General features: G+C 37.5%; 10 protein-coding genes across 10 annotated transcripts; 5 read left to right on the top strand and 5 right to left on the bottom strand. All coding sequences in view use genetic code 12, as the record gives it.

The window, feature by feature from the left end:
* Positions 1-386: 386 nt before the first annotated feature.
* On the bottom strand, positions 387-2,402 carry MDM34 (ERMES complex subunit; the record flags this gene model as incomplete). The annotated part of the gene is made up of 1 exon (XM_036810237.1): positions 387-2,402. One exon carries the CDS (start codon positions 2,400-2,402, stop codon positions 387-389), a length of 2,016 nt encoding a protein of 671 aa, XP_036666793.1.
* A 963-nt stretch (positions 2,403-3,365) lies between these two features.
* Positions 3,366-3,947, top strand: GPX3 (Gpx3p; the record flags this gene model as incomplete). Its single annotated transcript, XM_036810236.1, has 1 exon — positions 3,366-3,947. One exon carries the CDS (start codon positions 3,366-3,368, stop codon positions 3,945-3,947), a length of 582 nt encoding a protein of 193 aa, XP_036666792.1.
* Positions 3,948-4,026: 79 nt separating this feature from the next.
* Positions 4,027-7,153, bottom strand: CPAR2_212680 (chromatin-remodeling ATPase; the record flags this gene model as incomplete). The annotated part of the gene is made up of 2 exons (XM_036810234.1): positions 4,027-7,077; positions 7,136-7,153. The coding sequence occupies 2 exons, from the start codon at positions 7,151-7,153 to the stop codon at positions 4,027-4,029; spliced, it is 3,069 nt and encodes a 1,022-aa protein (XP_036666791.1).
* A 590-nt stretch (positions 7,154-7,743) lies between these two features.
* RME1 (Rme1p) lies at positions 7,744-9,516 on the bottom strand (the record flags this gene model as incomplete). The annotated part of the gene is made up of 1 exon (XM_036810233.1): positions 7,744-9,516. One exon carries the CDS (start codon positions 9,514-9,516, stop codon positions 7,744-7,746), a length of 1,773 nt encoding a protein of 590 aa, XP_036666790.1.
* Positions 9,517-11,526: 2,010 nt separating this feature from the next.
* CPAR2_212660 (uncharacterized protein) lies at positions 11,527-12,195 on the top strand (the record flags this gene model as incomplete). Its single annotated transcript, XM_036810232.1, has 1 exon — positions 11,527-12,195. One exon carries the CDS (start codon positions 11,527-11,529, stop codon positions 12,193-12,195), a length of 669 nt encoding a protein of 222 aa, XP_036666789.1.
* A 150-nt stretch (positions 12,196-12,345) lies between these two features.
* CPAR2_212650 (uncharacterized protein) lies at positions 12,346-12,810 on the top strand (the record flags this gene model as incomplete). The annotated part of the gene is made up of 1 exon (XM_036810231.1): positions 12,346-12,810. The coding sequence occupies one exon, from the start codon at positions 12,346-12,348 to the stop codon at positions 12,808-12,810; it is 465 nt and encodes a 154-aa protein (XP_036666788.1).
* A 1,062-nt stretch (positions 12,811-13,872) lies between these two features.
* On the top strand, positions 13,873-14,718 carry CPAR2_212640 (uncharacterized protein; the record flags this gene model as incomplete). The annotated part of the gene is made up of 1 exon (XM_036810230.1): positions 13,873-14,718. One exon carries the CDS (start codon positions 13,873-13,875, stop codon positions 14,716-14,718), a length of 846 nt encoding a protein of 281 aa, XP_036666787.1.
* Positions 14,719-15,178: 460 nt separating this feature from the next.
* On the top strand, positions 15,179-15,652 carry CPAR2_212630 (uncharacterized protein; the record flags this gene model as incomplete). Its single annotated transcript, XM_036810229.1, has 1 exon — positions 15,179-15,652. The coding sequence occupies one exon, from the start codon at positions 15,179-15,181 to the stop codon at positions 15,650-15,652; it is 474 nt and encodes a 157-aa protein (XP_036666786.1).
* A 505-nt stretch (positions 15,653-16,157) lies between these two features.
* On the bottom strand, positions 16,158-17,822 carry AGP3 (Agp3p; the record flags this gene model as incomplete). Its single annotated transcript, XM_036810228.1, has 1 exon — positions 16,158-17,822. One exon carries the CDS (start codon positions 17,820-17,822, stop codon positions 16,158-16,160), a length of 1,665 nt encoding a protein of 554 aa, XP_036666785.1.
* Positions 17,823-20,166: 2,344 nt separating this feature from the next.
* Positions 20,167-20,449, bottom strand: CPAR2_212610 (H(+)-transporting V0 sector ATPase subunit e; the record flags this gene model as incomplete). The annotated part of the gene is made up of 2 exons (XM_036810227.1): positions 20,167-20,377; positions 20,442-20,449. The coding sequence occupies 2 exons, from the start codon at positions 20,447-20,449 to the stop codon at positions 20,167-20,169; spliced, it is 219 nt and encodes a 72-aa protein (XP_036666784.1).
* Positions 20,450-20,504: the final 55 nt, after the last annotated feature.

Here is a 20,504-nt window from a genome sequence, read left to right as displayed (position 1 = left end):
GTATTCAATTTTTGACGCCTGCTGTGCTTTGATCTGCCTTTTTTTTTTTTTTTTTTATGGTTTCACTCCTTTCATTCAAAATGAAACAAGAAGCAGAAAATAGAAAAAACGAAAACCATACATTACTGTAATCAACACAAAAAGACAAAGATGAATTCTAAATTTAGACTCATGTGCATAAACTGAATACCAAAAAAGGAATATTAAACAACAACATACCAATTAAATTTATCAGTTAACCTACAACAAGATGCTCATAAATATAACAACGTAGAATAAATAAATAAACCAAAAGTATGTACACGCGTATATACTCCAAAAAGTATATTAGAATTGAATCATGTCATAATCAGAATGCATCAATCTTTCCCCCCCCCCCCATTGTTTCAATGATAATAAGGTGGAGGAGCAGTAGTGAAAACAGGTTGTCCATAAGCATTATTAAATATATCTTGTTGCAAAAGACTCGACGATGGAGCAGATGCAACATTAGCAGAGTCTTCACCACTTCTACCTCTTTTCTTTTCATCTACAACAATAGCAACATCAACTTCATTACGCTTTTGTTCCTTCTGTTGTGGTTTCAAACTCTCTTCTAATCTTTGATTAACTTTATTGATATCAATATGATTGATTGACTTCTTTTCCTTCAACTGGGGCTCTTTATCACCACTTAAACTGACTCCCCTATCACGACTGCTATTTGTTCTTCTTATTGGAGATGTGCTTATAGTTCTTTGTGGTGCAAAATTGAAATATCCAGTATTTCCTAATCCCACACCCACACCAGCACTAGCACTTCCTAAACCTTTATCATAAATCAAAGAAGGAGATTGAGTCGAACGAATAACTTCTTGGTAGATAGCACAATTGTTGAAAGTTGAATGATGATGATGGTTGTAGCGACTGTAATTGTGAGGGTCATGTGACTTCTTTGGTGTGGGGTGTTGCAAAGAATTTGGCGATTTTTGAACTTGTTGTAATTTAGGACGTTGTGGGAGTTGTTGTTGTTGCTTCTCTGGAGTCTTGTATTCCTCTACAACTGACTTGTTCGATGGGGTTTTAGCGCCAACAGCACGTTCATAATCAATTAAAGTTGAATTGGAACTGACTGAAGTTGGGGTAACTGGTTCTGATGACAATGATTCAGGTGTGACTTCTCCCTCTTGTTTGTGTTGACTCTTTTTGCTCTTTCCTCCTAGTTTAATCACTCTTCTCTTTGGCTTGATTGGGGCATCTTTGGCATACTTGTAGTAATTGTTAGCTTGTATTGATGATATATCCTTTAAAAGATTATCTTTCTCGTTAAACGATTCATCCAATAGTATATCAATAGGAATTCCATTATTGTTGAAACCACTGTTGCTACTAGCATGCGTACCACCTGCAATTAAGGCTTGTGGAGTAGAACCAATATACCTTCTCACCTCATTGTTATGAACCGACAACGAGCTGAGCAAATTAGGATAATTCTTATCAAATCTGTCCATGTGTGTCCTTTGTATGACATGCTTGAACTTGGGTAACTTCAAACTCATTGTTTCACGAGATTTAAACAATTCAAGAATTTTTTGCAAATGTTTTGTTGAATAAACTAATGAAACATCCTCATCATTTTCCAACATCTTATAAGCTGACGCAGGTGAGACATTAGTAGTATCACTACTTCCATCAGTTGCAATTGATGTTGTTGGTTCAGTTGTTGCTGTCGCATTTGCTGCCAATTTATTTTTAAACTCATTCATATGATTATCGAGACTAAGATACTTTAATGATAATTGATGAATCAAGGTTGGCAACGTCTCTCTAAACAAGTCTCTAATTTGTGATTCAATTTGCTTTTGCAAGAAATTAGCCAATACTTGAACCGTATCAAAAGTTGAACTAACTTTGATTGAATCCAAAGGATCATTTCTAAAAACAAGTGTTAACCCTTTTGATTTTGAAAATACAATAATACCAATACCATTAATCTTGATATCAGACAACTTCAAATCCAATGGTATGGCAAATTGCTCATTAGCCATAACAAATTGTGGAGTAACAAATGAATTATCCTCATCATTGTACATGTTTACTCCTTGGTAATTAACTTCAGTTTCTAATGAATTTGAGTAGTAAATATTCAATGGATTAGCTTGTACTTGTGTATGCAACGTAAGATGAAAATCCCCATGGTAGTTAATCTTGAATATACCTCTAAATCGATCTTTATCCAATTCACCAATTTCCAAAATTTCAAAATCAGGAGCAACTTTACCAAAATTTAGATCCTTGATGGTGATGTTTGATGCTAGTATATTGGGTGATTTACCCGAGTTTAAAGCATCAGTGAGAATATCTTTAGTCCAATGAGCAAGAGAATCGGTATCTAGTGAATCCCAATTGACCTTGAATGACATTGTTTTATGTGGTAAACAAAGACTGTGTATCTTAATAAATCAAATGTGTTTGATGAAGTAAACAATAAGTGAGTGAATATGTAAAAGTAGTGTTGAATGATGATTGATATCTCAACTGTTGAGGTTGGATGTAATGAGAAAAGAAAGTGGTTGATGAACGCTTACTTTATTGGTATGATGCGTGTGTGTTGTGTAGTATGTGTGGTATGTATGGTATGATGTGATTATATGATTTTTGCCCCTTTCAAATAGTACAAAAATCAAAAGAAAATTTTTTTTTTAGTCAAGTTAGCCATTGTCGTAATATATGAATTTACGACATATATCGGGATAACACGGAACGCTTGAAGGAAATATTACTCCGGAGTTTAGAAAGACGCACTGAACAGCCAAAGAAAATGACGTACCCCAGAGTTTCAAAGGCAAACAAGTAGTTACCAAATTGATTAAACCATCCCTGTGTGTGTAGTGTACTCGTTTCCTTGACTTGCTTGTCTTTCAATGTACAAGCTGTGTGTGGAAGGTTGTTGCTTTGAAGTTTGGCAAAAGTAATAAATCCGTCTTCTTTTTGCTCCGGTCACACGACCAATAAGGTGGTAATGCATTACATCATATGACATTCAAACAGAAAAAATGACTCGGAAATAAAAAGCAGAGCCATATAGAATTAGAGCACATAGAGAACGTAGAAAGTCCGTATGAGGTGTCACGAATCTTTCATGGGATTAACTTGTATGAGGGATTCAGTTACATTCGAAGGGTTAGTGAAAAAGTAATCTTTGTCGCAATTTTTGAAAAGTAGTGTCGTAATATACCAAACCACGACATAAACAACTATTGTACGACACAGTATCAAATTTATACGAAAAAGGAGAAGACAAAGACAAAGACGTATAACGGCTTTTGTTTTGCACAATATAAGAACATCATTCGATCAAATCAATTGACACACCTGCCTTATTCATGTCAGAATCTACTGACTCCAAAACCACTACAATAGCCTCCCACACGCTACGAGACCCATTACATTTATCACCCCCACCCCCTTCAACATCAATTTACAACTTTTCGCTTCCAGATGCCGACAATCACCTCATAGATTTTACCCAATTCCACAACAAAGTCCTCCTCATAGTCAATGTGGCGAGTTTATGTGGATTTACCCCACAATATCACGAACTACAACAGCTCTACGATAAATACCATGCCAAAGGTTTGGAAATTTTGGGATTCCCCTGTAATCAATTTGGCAATCAAGAACCTCAATCTGATCACAAGATTGCGTCACAATGTCGACGTGATTTTGGCGTTAAATTTCCGATAATGAAGAAGACTAAAGTCAATGGTGAAGACCAATCTGCATTATATCAGTTTTTAAAGGATGCTAAATGTGGAATGTTTGGGTTTAAAGGTGTACGATGGAATTTTGAAAAATTTATAATTAATCGTAAGGGTGATGTTGTTGCTAGGTTTGATTCTTGGATCACTCCTAGCCAATTTGATGGGTTTATACAAAAATTGCTAGACGAAGGTGAGGAGAGCTAACAAAAATTATGCCACTGCAATTAATGAATGTAATATACAAAATGTTGATTTAAATTGTTACAAACTCCTCCTTAGGCCCTTACTTTTTACTCTTCTTTGAAGCAACAGGAGTAGACTCTTTTGACCGTTTAACTCCACCATTAACTTGCTTTTGTATCTCTGGATTAATTTCTTTCAAAACACATCCAAGTAAAGTAGTACATCTTCTAGCCAATTCAGTAACATTTCGACTTTGCAAAAAGAAATCAAATTGAAAAAGCGGTGAATCACGTATGGCCTCCTTAATCAATTCATAAACATTGGGCAGATCAATGCCAAATCGATACATTTGTACAAGCAAAAACCGATCTTCTTCTTCACTATAAACTTTTTTGGTGTTTGAAGAAGGTGGATATTTCAATTTCGATTCCAAGAGGGGATACTTGTACTGTGATAGTTTTCTCCTCAATGCTTCCTTTTGCGCTTGTAACTTGATGATTTTCTCTTCGCCTTGTTCAATTTGATTAATGTATTTTTCGAATCCTTCGATTTCTTGATATTTGAGCCAAAATTGTTTGGCATATTCACGCACTTGTTCTTCAGTTTTGTCGCCTTGAAATTCCAATGCAATTAGTGGGATCGAATTACGACCATATTTGGCACAACTGGATATAAAATGATAGAAATCTTTTCTATTCCAATTACTAAAACCTTGCTTCATCAAATCCAACTTCAATTGTCGTTCTTCTTCAGTTAATGGACGCGATTGAGCGATTTCCTCTTGCTCCAATTTCTGCTCCAATTCTCGTTGCTTCAAAGTTGACGCATCACCAGCTTTCAAAGGTACTTGATACTGTATTTGCTTTTTGTAATAATTCTTTTCCAATTCATATAATTCAAATACTTTTGCTGGAAAAAATTGATGATCGTACAAGTTTAGTTGTTTGGGTGGCTTGGGGCCGGATTTGGAAACGGTTGGTTGTGAACGACCGCCCCCAGTATGCAACACATCTTTATAATACATATCAATGGAATAATTCTCTTTACGTTCACGTTTACCCGGGTTGATCCATGCATGTCCAACATTGGTTATTGCTGTTGGTTCCTTTTTCTTAAAGTTTTCACCATTCCATTCATAAACACTTTCATCATTGGTGAAATTCTGCAATGCATTCAAATTCAACTTGGCATACTTTTCGTTTAATTCTTGTGTTTTCTCTTCAGAATGTCTCAACAACTCATCAATATCCAAATCTTGTTGATCTCCACCCTGATCTTGATCTTGTGCTTGGTCTTGCCCCTTTTTAAACACATCAGCTGCACCAAATTGAATCATATCCAACAACTCATTCTTGGAAGCAGCTTTGCCACTCTGTTGTCCATCTAAACCAACAGTATTATTACGACCTTGCTGAATAACCAATTGATCTAGCCGCAACTTCTGTGTTGCTCTTTCCAACACTTTTTCTTCAATGGCATTCTCAGTGATGAATCTAAATACCTTGACTTGTTTTGTTTGACCAATTCTGTGTGCACGATCCATAGCTTGTAAATCAGCTTGTGGGTTCCAATCCGAATCAAACAAAATAACAACATCAGCAGTGGTCAAGTTGATACCCAACCCACCAGCCCTTGTAGTCAATAAAAACACAAATTTTTCACTACCAGGTTTATTATATTCATCAATAGCATTGATTCTATCAGCGTGCTCTGTTTGTCCGTCAATTCGACAATAAGGGAACTCTCTGAAATAACAGTAATCTTCCAAAATATCCAACATTCTACTCATTTGTGAAAAAATCAAGACCCTTGATCCTTCAGTCTTAAACTTTTTTAGTAACTTGTCCAAAATGATCATCTTTTGTGCATTGTACACCAAATGCTCATCCGTGGTGTATGGAGGCCCAGGTTCCACTCCGTCAAACAAGTATGGATGATTACAACATTTTCTCAATTGCATAACAATGTTTAATAACCTCGTTTTGGATTCCTTTTTGTTGGCGCCATTCACTGCATCAATATCCTTTTCCAAAATCTTTTGATACAAATTTTTTTGCATGGGAGTCATCTTGGTGTATATATTTAACTCCTTCTTTGGTAATAGCGATTTCTCAACATCAGCCTTGATTCTTCTCAACAAGAATGGCTTCAACACTTTATGCAATTGCGAAATCACTTCCCCATCTTCACTAGTTTCATCTTTTTGAAACCATTCATCAAAAGAATCCGTATCAGCAAACACGTCCGGTAAGATAAAATTCAACAATGCCCATAATTCACGTAAATTATTCTGCAATGGAGTACCAGTAATCAACAATCTATTTTTTGAATGAAACATTCTGATAATCTGCGACAATAAACTTTCTTCGTTCTTGATTCGATGAGCTTCATCAATGACAATATACTCCCAATCAAACTTTTTAAATGTCGCTTTCTCTCTAATTACAATCTCATACGAAGCAACAATAACATCGAAATCACAAGTCATGACTCGATTCTTGATCATATCAGACCTCTCATCTTTATCACCTTGTAATACCAATACATTGATATCAGGGATCCATCTTTGAAACTCTCTATACCAATTATCCAAGGTTGATTTGGGAGCAATAACCAAATGGGGACCATTAATTTTGTACATGAATCGCAAATACCCTAAAAAAGAAATCGTTTGTAATGTTTTTCCCAAACCCATCTCATCAGCCAAGATTCCCGATAGGTTATTCTCATATAATGAAACTAGCCAATTCAAACCTTGTATTTGATATGGTCTCAATTCACCGTTGACATAACCGGGACTCTCAGTAAACTCAAATGGCTGTTTACTTGACCCTTGCTCTTTCAACAATTCAGCATCTTCTTCCTTTTCCGTTTTTCTTCTCCTCATCGAGTCATGATTAGTTGATTTATGCTTTGCTTCCAGATCGTGCAAATCATCGACAATTTTGCGGAAAAGTGGATCTTTATTTGCTTTGGCTTCAATGAAGTGACGGAATAGACCAGTTAATCCAAGAAGATATTTGAATCTATTACTGGTCTTTTCAATATCAACTTGTTGTTTCTCCGATTTGGTGAAATATTTACTGGCATTATTCAGAAACACGAGTTGGTTTCTATTTTGAAGTACTTCGTCAAGTTCCAGTGAAGGAGTCTAGTGAAATTGTTAGTAAGAGCTAATGGGTGTAATTGCAAGACTTGTAGTCACATACCCCTTCTATTGAACTCATAGTTGTTGAATCCTTATCAATAGCAACGTGTTTATGCCCGTAATGAATTTTTTTTTTGTTTTTTTTTTTCTGTGATTCCAGACCGTGTTGGAATTTTCTTTCCCAGTGATTTATGGTGGAACTTGCGGGTGACGATGATCAGAAAGGAGGGATCTTGATGAGTTACTTTTTCATGGAACGTGTTGTGTGAAATAGAGTAGCTAGGATGTTCCCCCTCAACAGAGCATTCATTTTCGAGATTACAGACGCGTAATATACACAATGAGCTAACCATTACACTGTTTTGTCAACGTGAATCTTCTACCTAAACCCTTACTGTTGGAGCTGAATCGCGACTTGTGTATCCACCAGTGCTCAGTATATGCATATTGCATTGGCTGAAACGAAGAAACGGATTGTATTTATAAAGCAACTGGTAGCATGATTACAGTTTTACTAAACAATTACACAAAAGTTGTTCTCATTACCATCGCTTTAGCCCATAATTGACTGTATTATTCTACAACCAAATATTACTCTATTTATCCAAAATGAAACCAATACAAACCAACAAAAACGGATTGAACCTTGAATACAAAACAAGCAATCAACTAAATAACTTTTTTTCTTCTCTTTAATGTGGTGCATACTTCTATATCACCATCATCTTGGCAATTTAATTCACGATCAATATTATAATTTTCCACGAGTTCAACATCAGCAAGTTCGACCTCATCATTAACAACAAACTTTCTTTTGGCACCTCCTCCCTTCCGTTTGTTCCCATGAACCAAATGGAGATGCCTGTTTAATGAATCGCAACGATAAAATGCCTTACCACATCCAGCTTCATTGCACACAAATAGGATCCTCATGATCTCGTCTTCATATTCACGACAACCAAGTTTAACAAATCCATTTTTCAAGTGCTCATAATGCACATGATGTTTCAACTCAGCTCTCTTTTTGATACCGAGGAAATGCATGGGACACTCCTTGACAGGACATTTGTACCTTTTTGTACAAGCCAATTTTGAACATGTGAATATATCCAAATTGTCAACTAAAGTGTAATAGTTTGGTTTCAGATCATTTTTGGGTAAAAACTTTTTATCAGATTCCGCCACTTTGATTTTGGTGATGGAAACCTTACTGTATTGACTGAAGAATGCTTTCTTGTATTCTTCCAATTTTGATGCATCGATTCCTGAGGTGGCTGCGTTGCAAAAATCAGATGAGTTGGTCCAACTCGCTTTTGAGGTTGCTTCAGTTGGATGAGGTGTGATGTCATCATCATCATCACCATCATCATCATCAGAATGGTTATTATTAACAGGATCTACAGCCGGAGTGCCATGGACAGAGATGTCAGCAGTCGACACTGGAGTGGTTTCGGGAGCCACTGGCGTTTCAAAAGATTCCGGAGGAGCAGGTGTAGTTGCAAACTTAAATACTGCCAAATTGTTCATCTTTGGCGAACACAACCTTGACAATGCGTACTGCCTTGGTGAAATCGATGGAGAAACTGACATACACATTATACAATCTTGTATTGTTGAACCTTCGTGGTACTCCGAAACACCCTTGTCATCATCGTCGTCAATTGTGAGATTAAACACATCCTGAATGTTCTCTAGTAATCCCCTTTTAAGCTTTAAATGAACCGGTGTAGGTTGCAGGTAAATGATATTGTTTGACTGTAATTGCCAAGGGCAAATCGAGTGCGGAAATGACTCTTCGACGTGGTCATCAACTTCATGACTTATTGCAAATGGTGACATTCGATATAATGCAGGTGTAAATCTCAAGTCTTGCTCCACCAAAGAGTACAATTCACTGTTTGTTTGTATCTGACTCAATCGCGATTGCTCAATTGCTTTATCAGGATTTTGATACATTTGAGATACTGGCAGAGACGAAAGCACAGTGTTGGCGGATGACATCGAGGAAGAGCTTGATGGGTTGCGTAATGTTTCTGGATCATGTAATAATGTATTGTCAATTTCACATTTCCCATAAACCATGAACCCGGTTGATTTGTCGGGGTAGCTTGTGCTCAATTGAGAGTAGTGGTGGTTCACTAACTCAATGGTAGAATTATCAGCAATGCGATCTTTGGCACCAAAAAGAGCACTGACTGGTCTAATTTGGGTAGTCCCGATACCTTCAATTGATTGGTGGTTTGAAGCTTTAGCCAACAACTCATTCAACAACATGGCGGATTGGCAAGTAAAACTTGGCTCACCCACAGATGGCACACGTACGACAACTTCATCAATGCTTAGACTTGGCTGCGATCCACTTTTTTTCAATAAATGGTAGATAGAACTCTCATCTTCTACCTTGGCATGATATGATTGCAAAATTGCAGTTAATGGAGACATGATAACGAATAGCTATAGGAACAAGCAGTGGGATATGAGTCAGGTTGTGGTGTGTAGCTACCTGAATTGGTTCTCAGTTGCAGTTGATTCTCTTAGTGCTGCATTATGGGAGCTATAAAGTTTGGAAGGTTTTAAAGGTTTGATTACAATTCATTTTCCACCACCAGCATGTGGAAATTTTTGCATATTTATAGCAACTTTCATAAAGTTCGTAACATGGGCCAAGGACTGATTGAGAAATGTTTTGAGTACGGCGTTTGTGGAGAAACCAAAGTGGTTGAGCAACAGGGGTGATAGTTTTACATGTACGTGGCTTTTAGAACTAGCCACTCATTACAAAGGATACATAAAGGAGGGGATGGTTTCGCGTTTTTTCTTAAATTGGTGTCGGTTGTAAAGTGTGAATCCTTTAGAACATAATTGGGCGGACGGGTGTTTTAGTTTTTGCTCAAGGATCATCCGCCTGTTCGTTGGATATAACGTTGGAGAGTGATGCAAAGGGATATGTGGGTGGATGTGTTGAATGTGAATCAGTTCAGTTTTTATGTACCACATCGAGACTTGTGGATAGAGTTCATTAGATCAACGATGATTTATCATTGTGACCCCACACTTCGGACCTATATGCGTTCAAGATCAGTCTATGCAGATCCCAACTAAAAGAAGCTCAAATTGTGCTCATTGTTGAGCAAATGCGATAAAGTATATATACAATCTATGCACGTTTTTTAATTAGATTGCACAAATGGCACTCTTGAGGCTTCTATCCCTGTTAACAGTATGATAAGATAATTCTTGCGTATGGACTCGATGTATTAATACGCCTATGTAGCATTGAGTCAAATCGCTATGGTGACATGTAACATATCCTTAACCCCACAACTCGATTATATGACAACCGATACTCGAAACTGATAAAGTAGGTTTTGCCGTGCCGAATCAACCATATGAGGAGAGATGGCAGCATGGTTGAATGTGTTGCAATTGGATATTGGTGGTAGAATTATGATCCAATTGCGGGGTGGATTTTGATTAGGTGGAAACATATCGAACGTTTGACACTAACATGAAAGAGGGGAAGACGACCAAAACGCATAAGATCAGAATTGAATTTGAGTCACACTTTGATATAAACATTGATGAGTCATATGAACTAAATATTGCTCTAGTTATACTTTCCTGTGAGTCAGACGACCCATTTGACACAAGGCTACTATTGATAGCATTCAATTATTGTATATATTCTCTCATTAATTCTCCAGTAACAACTTTAATAATAACTGCCAAGACTCAATAGTATACAAACGCGATGCAACTGGTGCTTGTGGTTGCCTTCCTTTTACCTCTCCTTGAAACCTTGGTCGTAATTTTGTGTCGTTGTTCTCTCGTATTTCTAACCACACACAATCATGGTGAAAAGGCATATAACAATACATGTCAACCCGCACTTTCAAAGGTCATTCATTAGATTTATTGTCTGACTTACTGAAACGATGCGGGTTTCGATGAATTGGTCGTCTTGCTCCGCACCACTAATCCAAGGAGAATCATTCTTGCAATATGCATGTTCCAAATGTGGGCAATTTATTTTGAACTGATTGGTGGAAAGCTCATCCTCTTGCAAAGCTGTTAGTCAATGCCATTGATTGCGGATGATCTATAGATCTAACTTATTCAATAACCTTGCCTCATACATGCAAGTATCATAGTTGTTTCATCCCTCTCGCTTGTATGTACTCCACGACCAATTTCAAGATTGAATAATGCACCCGCCTTTAATTTCGTATTACAATGTGTTGGGTAAAGAAGGGTTTAAAATTGTATACTTGATTTCACTTCTCGGATACATAGTGTTGAAGGAGTTGGATAGACACAATTGGGCAAATTGCGCTTTGAGCTACCATCTAAGAATTTTAGTTTCAACTTTGCTCGCCATTTTGTTGAAGAAAATAACTTTCCGAGGCTTAAAAATTTCTTGAGCGACTTAATACACAAATACAATTGGTCATTATGCCTCAAGAATCTCCTCAAGTGCCAAATGATAATCACGATGAGATTGAAAGTGCGTCTTTGAGACATAGTGTGCTGACCATGAATGAGAAGTTGATGGATCCTGACACTAAAGCTCAGTCCAAGGTCGATGAAAAGATTGTTAATTATGACCAAGCAGATATATTAGGCAAATTTCGATTGTTTTTGCTTGGATCGGCTTACATTCTACTGATGGCATTTGTTGGTGTGGTTGTCACTCTCATCAGATTACAAGGCTATACACGGAGCAAGCGTTTTGGTTTTTGTTTGCGTCGAATTGGTTTGATATTCGGGCAGAGTGTTTTTCTTGACCTTTCGGATTGCAAGCTGGAGAGAAACATTGCGACTAGCAGAACCAGTTTCCCCATTGGCAACCTTTCGAGCGGGAACCGAGCAATAGCACTGCACATTTTGAGAGACCCCGTGTTAAGTTTCGGTTACATTGCAATTATTATTGGCACATCATGGGTGGCCGTTTTTTCCCCTCTTGATTTTTTCAATTCCGATTATTTCTTCTTTATAATGGTTGGTTTTTACTTGCTTCATATGTTTATTGACAGGTTCATTCGAAACGAACGGGTTGACCGTTCCAAGAGCAGTCAGGGTGTGTCAAATAATGAGAGTGGTAAAGGAAACGACTTTTCTTGAGAAGAATTAAAAGAAAGATTCGCTGGTTTAGAGAATTTGGAACAGTTATTTAAGAATGGATCGGTAAAGAGAAGAAATGAGGTGAGTGAAATCCTAGGAGTTGACTTTGAGCCCGTGATTAAAGAATCAGCACTGAAGGTACACCAGAGAATGAAAAAGTATAAGATGTTTCAATTTGTATTTCCAGTATCATGCATCATAATTCACGCGGTTCGAACATATTGGGTGATAAGAAACAACAAAGGAGCAGTTGTTGAATACTCATTTGCATTGAATGAGGTATTGATTTCAGTATCATTCTTCATTATTGGCAGACTCAATAAAAAGAGTATGCAAATAATGCTAATCAAGTATGTGGTAGAGCATTTGCCAAACATGCGGGACAATACTACATGCAGATTGAAAGCCTCAGACCGAATCTGCACTTTGGTTTCTAGTTACTTTTTGACAATTGTATGGATAATAATAATGGCATTTCATATTAATGGGACGAACTCTGAATGTGTTTTTAACCTATTTTTAGTATTAGTGTTGATCTTTGTGACCAACAAAGCTACTACTGGAAGCTATCTTGCCTTCAAAAATAAAGCCAAAGCAATGAGAAACAGGGTTTAGCTTGAGGGCGTTTTGCCGAAGTTAAGGAATCGAGTATGCTGATTGCTTTACTGTATAGTGTCTTTGTTCCGATTCTAATCTAAATATCTACTTTGAAGTTTTCGTGGACAGAACATCCTTTATAGATCCAAGTCTACCCTGTTTATGTTTCCATCTTTTGTACTGAAACCAAGAATCAAGACACGAGGACATCGTCAAACGTTCCGCGGTGGGATCATAAATAATCGCTTTTTTAACATATCCGGCTGAAACGAACATTTCCCGAATGTCAAGCGTCCAAAGAAGATTTCAATATGATCAAACCGGTACAGATCGAAAAAGCATCTGCCAACCTGTATTAGAATGTAGACGTCATCTTTTTGAAAAGACACAAACCTGATAATACTCTCAATTTCCAAAAGATTGGGCATCTCTAAAAGTAAATAATCAAGATCATGAAATGAGTTACGGGCAGGCAATAATGCAAACCAAAGGTTTGTGCATTCCAAACATCAAATATGTCTGTGACCCAATTGATAGAAAAATTTCTTGAGTGTTTTGCACTCACAATCTTCCCTGCACATCTTTGGACCATATCGAAATGTATTTTCAACTATCTAGGCCTCAAATGGTTACCCTTGGATGAATTGCGAGACTTCATTTCAACGAATTCGTGAACAGTCATTCTAAGCTCAAGAACCTCAATATTTATGAAGTGATGTCGAGAATAATCTTTCAAAATACACGATGAACGAGCATCAATAAGGAGCCAAGTGTTAATGGATTTCATGAGAAGTCACGTTTACCGATCTTCATGTAGCCAGCTGTGTTTAGTTTCATTGGTTAGTGAAGTCGTTGTTGGATTTCCAGTGGCCATGTCTGTTGTTGAAAGGTGAGTGTCATAGATCGCAATTTTGAATTAGTGTCACAATTGCACTTGATTTTATGAGCCCATATGAAACCAAATCATTCTTTAAGAAAGCTTGACGTTCGTTTTCAATAACATCCTTATAATTTGCCACATTCAATCTTTTGAGTAACCTTAAAGACATACCACTACTAGTAGTCATCAAGAAAATATACATGTGCTATACATCGTTTTCCAAAGTGGCTCTCATCAGAAGTCTTGATGAAAAGTTTGTGAAATGGGAAACAGCCAAGAACACTCAGATCAACAATGCCGGTAATAAGATGCAGCAATCGACAGGAGACAAGAGATTATACGTGGCTAGTGGGAAAGAGCCACCTGTCGACTTGGAAGCTCAAGATTACAAGAAACCAAAAGATCATTTACTCGAGATTGCCCAGGTTACGGTGAATTGGAAATATGGGAGATTGAAAACCTGTGAAGCTGCCCTTGCATACTTTGTGGCCATTACATCCCTTGCAGTTCCCTCGTGGGCCATTTACATGGGATGTATTGATGAGTTGATGGATGTCTACCTTTCAAGGTTTGTGGGAATAATTTTGATGCTACTATCTATAGTGGTCTCAAGCTTGGATTTGCAGTATTGTATGACTATGGTTGTATTGAGAAATCTACAACAAGAGACCAACTTGAACAAACATGATATATGTGATATTGGACTATTAACTAAGTGTGTGTCTGGTGCAGTATTCGTTATGTCAGTATGTTGCATATTAGTAATGGGTACGTTTATTCCTCACAAACCCTTCGACAATAGGGGCGAGCTAATACTTCTCAGTATACTCCCTTTGCAATCCTGCGGCATGCATTTGCTCACTCGAGGAAAGCCATGGCCACCAATAATTCCTCGACGATGTGTTGATTACGATGATGTCGAAAGGTTACTCGAGGTGGTTTTCAAGGAAGGAACAAACATCGAGATATTTTTTACGCCACAGTTTAAAGGTGGCTCAGTGATTGAAAGAATTTCGTACCGAAAGATACCCAACAAAGTGGGGTGATCTGTTGTGTAGACCATTTTCGACAATTATCACTCAGCTGATTAAGTTTAATACAATCGCGAGCTTTGACAACGGCGTGGAATTGTTGAAACAGTATTTTAGGTTTAGCAAGAGTTGGATGGTCGGATGGTGCTGTGAAGCCATGTTTAACATTAATTAAAATTGTTTATGGTGTTTAGTAATTATATCTACTCTAGTGCAAAAACTTAACGAAAAATTTGACAGCTAATGAACTCTCTGCTATAGTTGTGCACTTTTAGCACAGAGAATGAGAAAGTTTTGCTTTTGGACAAAAATACGTCGAAGACTTCATTAATTTCCGCAACACTATGAGCGGACTGTGCGCAACCGCTTAAGAAAACTTTACAATTTTCGCGCGCAATTTAATCTCATGACAACTTCATCAAAAAAAGTACTCAAAGAAAAATTACCATTGGAAAACATCTAACTTCGTTACACCATGGTATACGAAGAAAAAAAGGCCCTTTCAGACGTTGAAAAGCCTTCAAAGAGTCACCTCCATACGTCATCAGTCATCGATGAAAAGCAAGGTTTCATTAATCTTGAGGAATTAAAGGAGACAGACATTGAGGAAATGGACTTGGTTAAAGCTATAGTTTCGCAAAAGATGAAAAAGTTTGAGTTTTTGAAGTGGTTTCCTTCAATCATGGCGGTTGTGTGTGCAGTTAGAATATATCGAACATATAAGAATGAGGACGCTGTCCTTTGTGTTCTCATTGCCATTTGTGGTGTTTTCTTTACTCAACTGTCTTTGGTGTTGTTTTCTCTATCCGCACAAGGACTCAAGCTGTATTATATGCACAAGTTCAAGACTCAATCAGATGACTCGAAAGAAACAGATTCGAATGATTTCTTTATTAATATGTGGAGGATGGCATTGAGTTATACAATAGCTGTTGCCTGGACATTTTGACTTGCTTTATTTTGTCCTGTGGAGATGTTTGATGGAGATTATTTAATGAGTATTTTTTGCGCTCTAGCGTGTTGTTTACTCGTACTAAATACTGACAACTTTGCTTCTTTTAGGCAGCGGATCATCAGGAATCGTCAAAATGAGTGAAAAAAGACATTGTAATAAAAACTTTTGCGGCTGTTATTGTTTGGAAAAGGGTTTCGATGCCAATTACTGACAAAGGTTTGCAAAAACATAATTCTGAATTCTTCCACTATGGTGAAGTTTGCTTGTATAGGAGATGAATGATTCAACGTCACCCAAGTAGTACCATATAAGAATAGATTTTCCACTTTCAGATAATTCTATATCACCGCTACGAAAGCATCCTGGATTTAGTTTAAAATATATTCGAAAGGTAAGTCTAATTTACATAATTTACGACTCGAGTCGAGCCCTTTAAACTCTAAATAAAACGTCAAGAACTGAAAAAAAGAAGAACAACACACTTCAACACCGCACCTCTCTAAAACAATTCCCATGGCTTCCACTTAATCTTGTGTTTTCCACCAACAGGAATATCAACACCCTTTTCACCATCTTCAATAAAATCGGTATCATGTCTTCTTCCTTCATCCAAGTCAACTTCATTCAAATTGACCCATTTGGATTTATGCCACAACTTGAATCCAATGAAGAAGATAAAAAACACTGGCAACAAAATATAAGCATCAACGAAATCCTTTCCGGAAAATGGTTTGAAAGTAGACCAACCTTGAATCAAAGCTAAGAAGATGTTTAAAACAACACCAGCAATAGGCAAAACTGGGTACCATAAACCCTTGTAAGGCAATTCATCAGTAGATCTTCCTTGCAATTTCATAGCTCTTCTGAAACGTAAATGGTAGAAACAAACATTACCCCAAACAATAAACACGGCAACACCGGAAATGTTGACAATGTAGTTGTATGCTTCAGCTGCACCAGTACTTTGGTTCATCAAGGAAATCAATCCGAACAAGTTCATAAGAATGACTGATGCATAAGGCACACCTTGCTTGTTGACCCATTTCAAGATTGAAGGTGCGCACCTTTCATTTGCCAAATGTACCATAGCTCTTGATCCAGTGTAGATTGATGAATTAATAGCCGAAACACAAACTGCGACAATGAAGGCATTTATCAAATGGGCACCTCCTTCCCATCCAGCTCTTTGAATGGCAATGGTCATTGGTGATTTCAAAGCTTTGGTGTCTCTGCCCAATCTATCATCATTGTATGGAACAGTCATTCCATAAAATATGGCAATTCCCATGTAAACAAGCAAGATACGCCAAAAAGTTTGTCTAATAGCAGTGGGGACAGCCTTACTTGGGTTCCTTGTTTCAGCGGCACAAACAGCAACAATTTCAGTACCACTGTAGAAAGTACTGGCAAATGTAAAACAACTAGCAACCGATTTAAATCCAGAAGCAAAAGGGCCAGGATCATTCCAATAATGGAAACCAAATGCCTTCTGTCCCTTAACACCACCAGCTGCATAAACAATTGAAAAGATGTAAAATGCCACCAATCCCAAAATCTTGAACAACGCCAACCAAAATTCAACTTCTCCAAAAACGGCAACACCCAAGAATTGAAACAACAAAAATGGGAGCCAAATTATCAACACATACGCATAAAGTGGCACTTGAGGTCCCCAAAATTGCAATATACTGGCAACGGCATTATATTCGTTACTTAAAACAGCAATCCAGATAATGACATACATCCATCCAACACTGGCACCCCATCCAAAATCAACAAACTTGATTCCTAATGTTGAAAAAGCACCACCAGACGGATACAATGTTGCCAATTCACCCAATGACTGCATCATGAAAAATGCAATGACTCCAATAGCACCAAACCCAATCAAAATGGCTGCTGGACCTTCTGCCAATGCATTTGAAGCACCAACAAGAATACCAGGGCCAATGATTCCGGCAAGTGCCATCAACGATAAATGACGATCTTTAAGTCCATGTTTCAAACCACGATCATCAGTAGACAGAACCGAGCTGCTGGTATTGTATTGCAGTGAGCCAGATTCTTGGTCGACTAATTCAGCTGATTTTACCAGCTGGAAAGTGTCTTTATTGTGCTCGGGGTATTGCTCGTGTGATGGCGAATTTTCAAACGGCTGCGACATTTTTCACAAACTATATTTTGAGTTGCTCTCTAAGGGCTGTATGTCGGCTAGTGGTCGAGTTCAGGGTATTAAAAGGTAAGCGAGTTATTTTGGAAACGAGTGGTTTGCAAGGAGGAGAAGAGAAATGAAGGGAGCTAAACAGAAGGGTGGGCGTGCATATATATATATACATACAATATTGATGACATTGACATTTGGATAAGGCATTTTGATAGCATTTTTAAATTGTTTTCTTGGGTTATTGTGTTAAAGAAGAAGAAGAAAAAACAAAAAAAAAAAAGAATCAACTTCTATTGTGATGATGCAATTTGTAAAAAAAAAGAAATGTATACACATTCATTTCATTTTTGTGTTTTAATTAATCTATATGAGATGGAATAGGCAAAGAGTCAACTGATCCCTTTACTACCATAAAGACATGATTCATGTCCACCAATGACTATCTCAGGACGTTGGATTGTAATGTAGTCTCTACCGGTGTGTCGGTTTTCCAATTTGCCTCATGCAACGCTATTTTCAATTGCTCTTTTTAGTAAGTCGAGCGTTCGTCGTTAATTTCCGGCATTTTTAGCCGCTGTTACATCTCCGCCCCCGCTAAACTCATTCGACCTTCAACAAGTGCTTTATCTCTATCGCTAATCGTTAAAGAGTCACACCTAAAGAAGTGGAACTTATGAGCGATCCTAGCCGTTCTGAAATTGACACGCCACACCTTGACGCACAATGGTTCTACACAATTGTAAGAAAATTACTTGACTGGTTGTGTCGAGGCAGTTCCAGGCATTTTTTTAATATATAATGCAGAAAGCAACTGTTCTTTGTGGTGAGAGAGAAAGTATAATAGCAAAACGGAAAGACTTACGCTATTATAATAGACAGTTTTTTCGTGAGCCTCCTAGTACCCGCGAATAAGGTTTAATCATTGTGGTTCCGTCTACCCTCTAAAAAAATTTAGTGAGTCTTGGCCAGGGCGATAGCTCCCCTTAGCGTAAATAAAGAATCGTTTGTTTATTGATGAATTAAATTGGTCACGTGAAATGTGATGACCCCTTGATTAAGGAAAAGAAAATTATAAAAAACTGTGGTTGCAAAACCAATTTATACTAGTAATGCAACACTACTTAAATTATTGTTGTTGTCATTTCTTTAACAATCTTAGTCGTGTAAAACTTGCTAAATATTAGGGAAGTGAGAACACAAAAAGAAAACTAAAGTAAAACATGGCAAATACAATATGCAAAATTACGTATTATACTTTGGACGCCACAGTTTACTTTAACACGACGACCTCGTAACTAACACCAGATTCCTAGATTAACCTTAGTCACAATAGATGTAAGACTACTACACAAGCGACTCTTTGAGTGTAAAATGGAAACTAGAGCTTCTGCTTTTCTTGCTTGAAGCAGGATTTGTGCTTTGAAGTAGTATGGAAGTTGTTTGAAACACACCAAAACGGATCAAGTTTAGAAGCGGGCTATTTCAGCTGGCACAGAACCTCTGAAAGCAACTTGACAAAAGAAGGACAAACTGGTTCATTGCAAGGGCCATTCTCTTGCATCCTTTTGTGTATCAATCTAACTGCTTTGAGTTTGGTCCTACTCTCGCAAACATAATATAGCCGAGGTGTAAGGCCTATGTCGTATGGGTGCGATGTCGTTTTCTTTCGGCACGACATTTTACGACCTCTCTAAACCGGGTAACTTCTTTCGCACATCATCGCCATATCATAGACAAAAAAAATTTTTTACTCACTTACTTGCTTTTCCTCTCCTTTTTCTTCTCCACACGCTCCTGTTTCTGCCTCAAATTCGTTTCGCATCCGTCGAATTATGGGTTCTGGTGATGGAGAAGATCAAGCCATGAAATTGGGCTTTTGCATTTGATACTTGGAATTGCCTGGTTTCATGGATCGTGTGGATGGCTTTGTATCCGTCGTGTGGCTTTTGAAATGACTTTGAACATTTGAAAAGCCTGATCGGTCCCACTATATTTTGATAAAGAATTCTAGCTATGGCACTACACGTTGAGTTTGTTTTTTCAACATAGAGAGGAACATGACACGTTCAGAAGAGATGATTTTAATAAGTGATTTGTTTCACATATTTATCTACTCAATGAACAGCCCCATTGGATATTATATCTCTACCTACGATGCTTGTTTATGAGCTTTTTCAAGCTTTATCAATTTCAATAATTTTTGTAGTATTTTTTTTATTACACATTTTAGATGTAACCCGTCCAAACAATTGCATACTCTTTTCAGCAGTGTATAAACGGGTAATACCATCATCTCCCATGATTGACTCTTCAGTCTCAATTCTTCATTTCACACCATCCCCTCTCATTTCACATGTTCTGGTCTCAAGTCCGACCTCCTTGGTGCTTCCAATGGATGTAATTGGGCCAAGTACGTAATTGCCCACATGAGATAACACATGGCCAAACCAAGTATCACTGATGATCTAAACACTGTCCTATTTTCTTGTGGAGCAAATACCCATGCTAACGCCGAAAGACCAACAACAACAACTAGTACAATGACAACAGTATATCTATAGGGGCGAGAATGTTAGTACTTTCCTTCAAATAGGCTATTAGTATCACCCTAATACATACCCACTCATTTGCTTGATTGATTTATTTGTAGTTTGTAGATAACGTGCTAAATATATAAAGTCA

The sequence above is a fragment of the Candida parapsilosis genome, contig 005809 (assembly GCF_000182765.1).
Source record: "Candida parapsilosis strain CDC317 annotated contig 005809".
NCBI classification, from domain to species: domain Eukaryota; kingdom Fungi; phylum Ascomycota; class Pichiomycetes; order Serinales; family Debaryomycetaceae; genus Lodderomyces; species Lodderomyces parapsilosis.
Note: the sequence above shows the minus strand (reverse complement) of the source record. Positions and strands in the feature narration are given on the sequence as shown.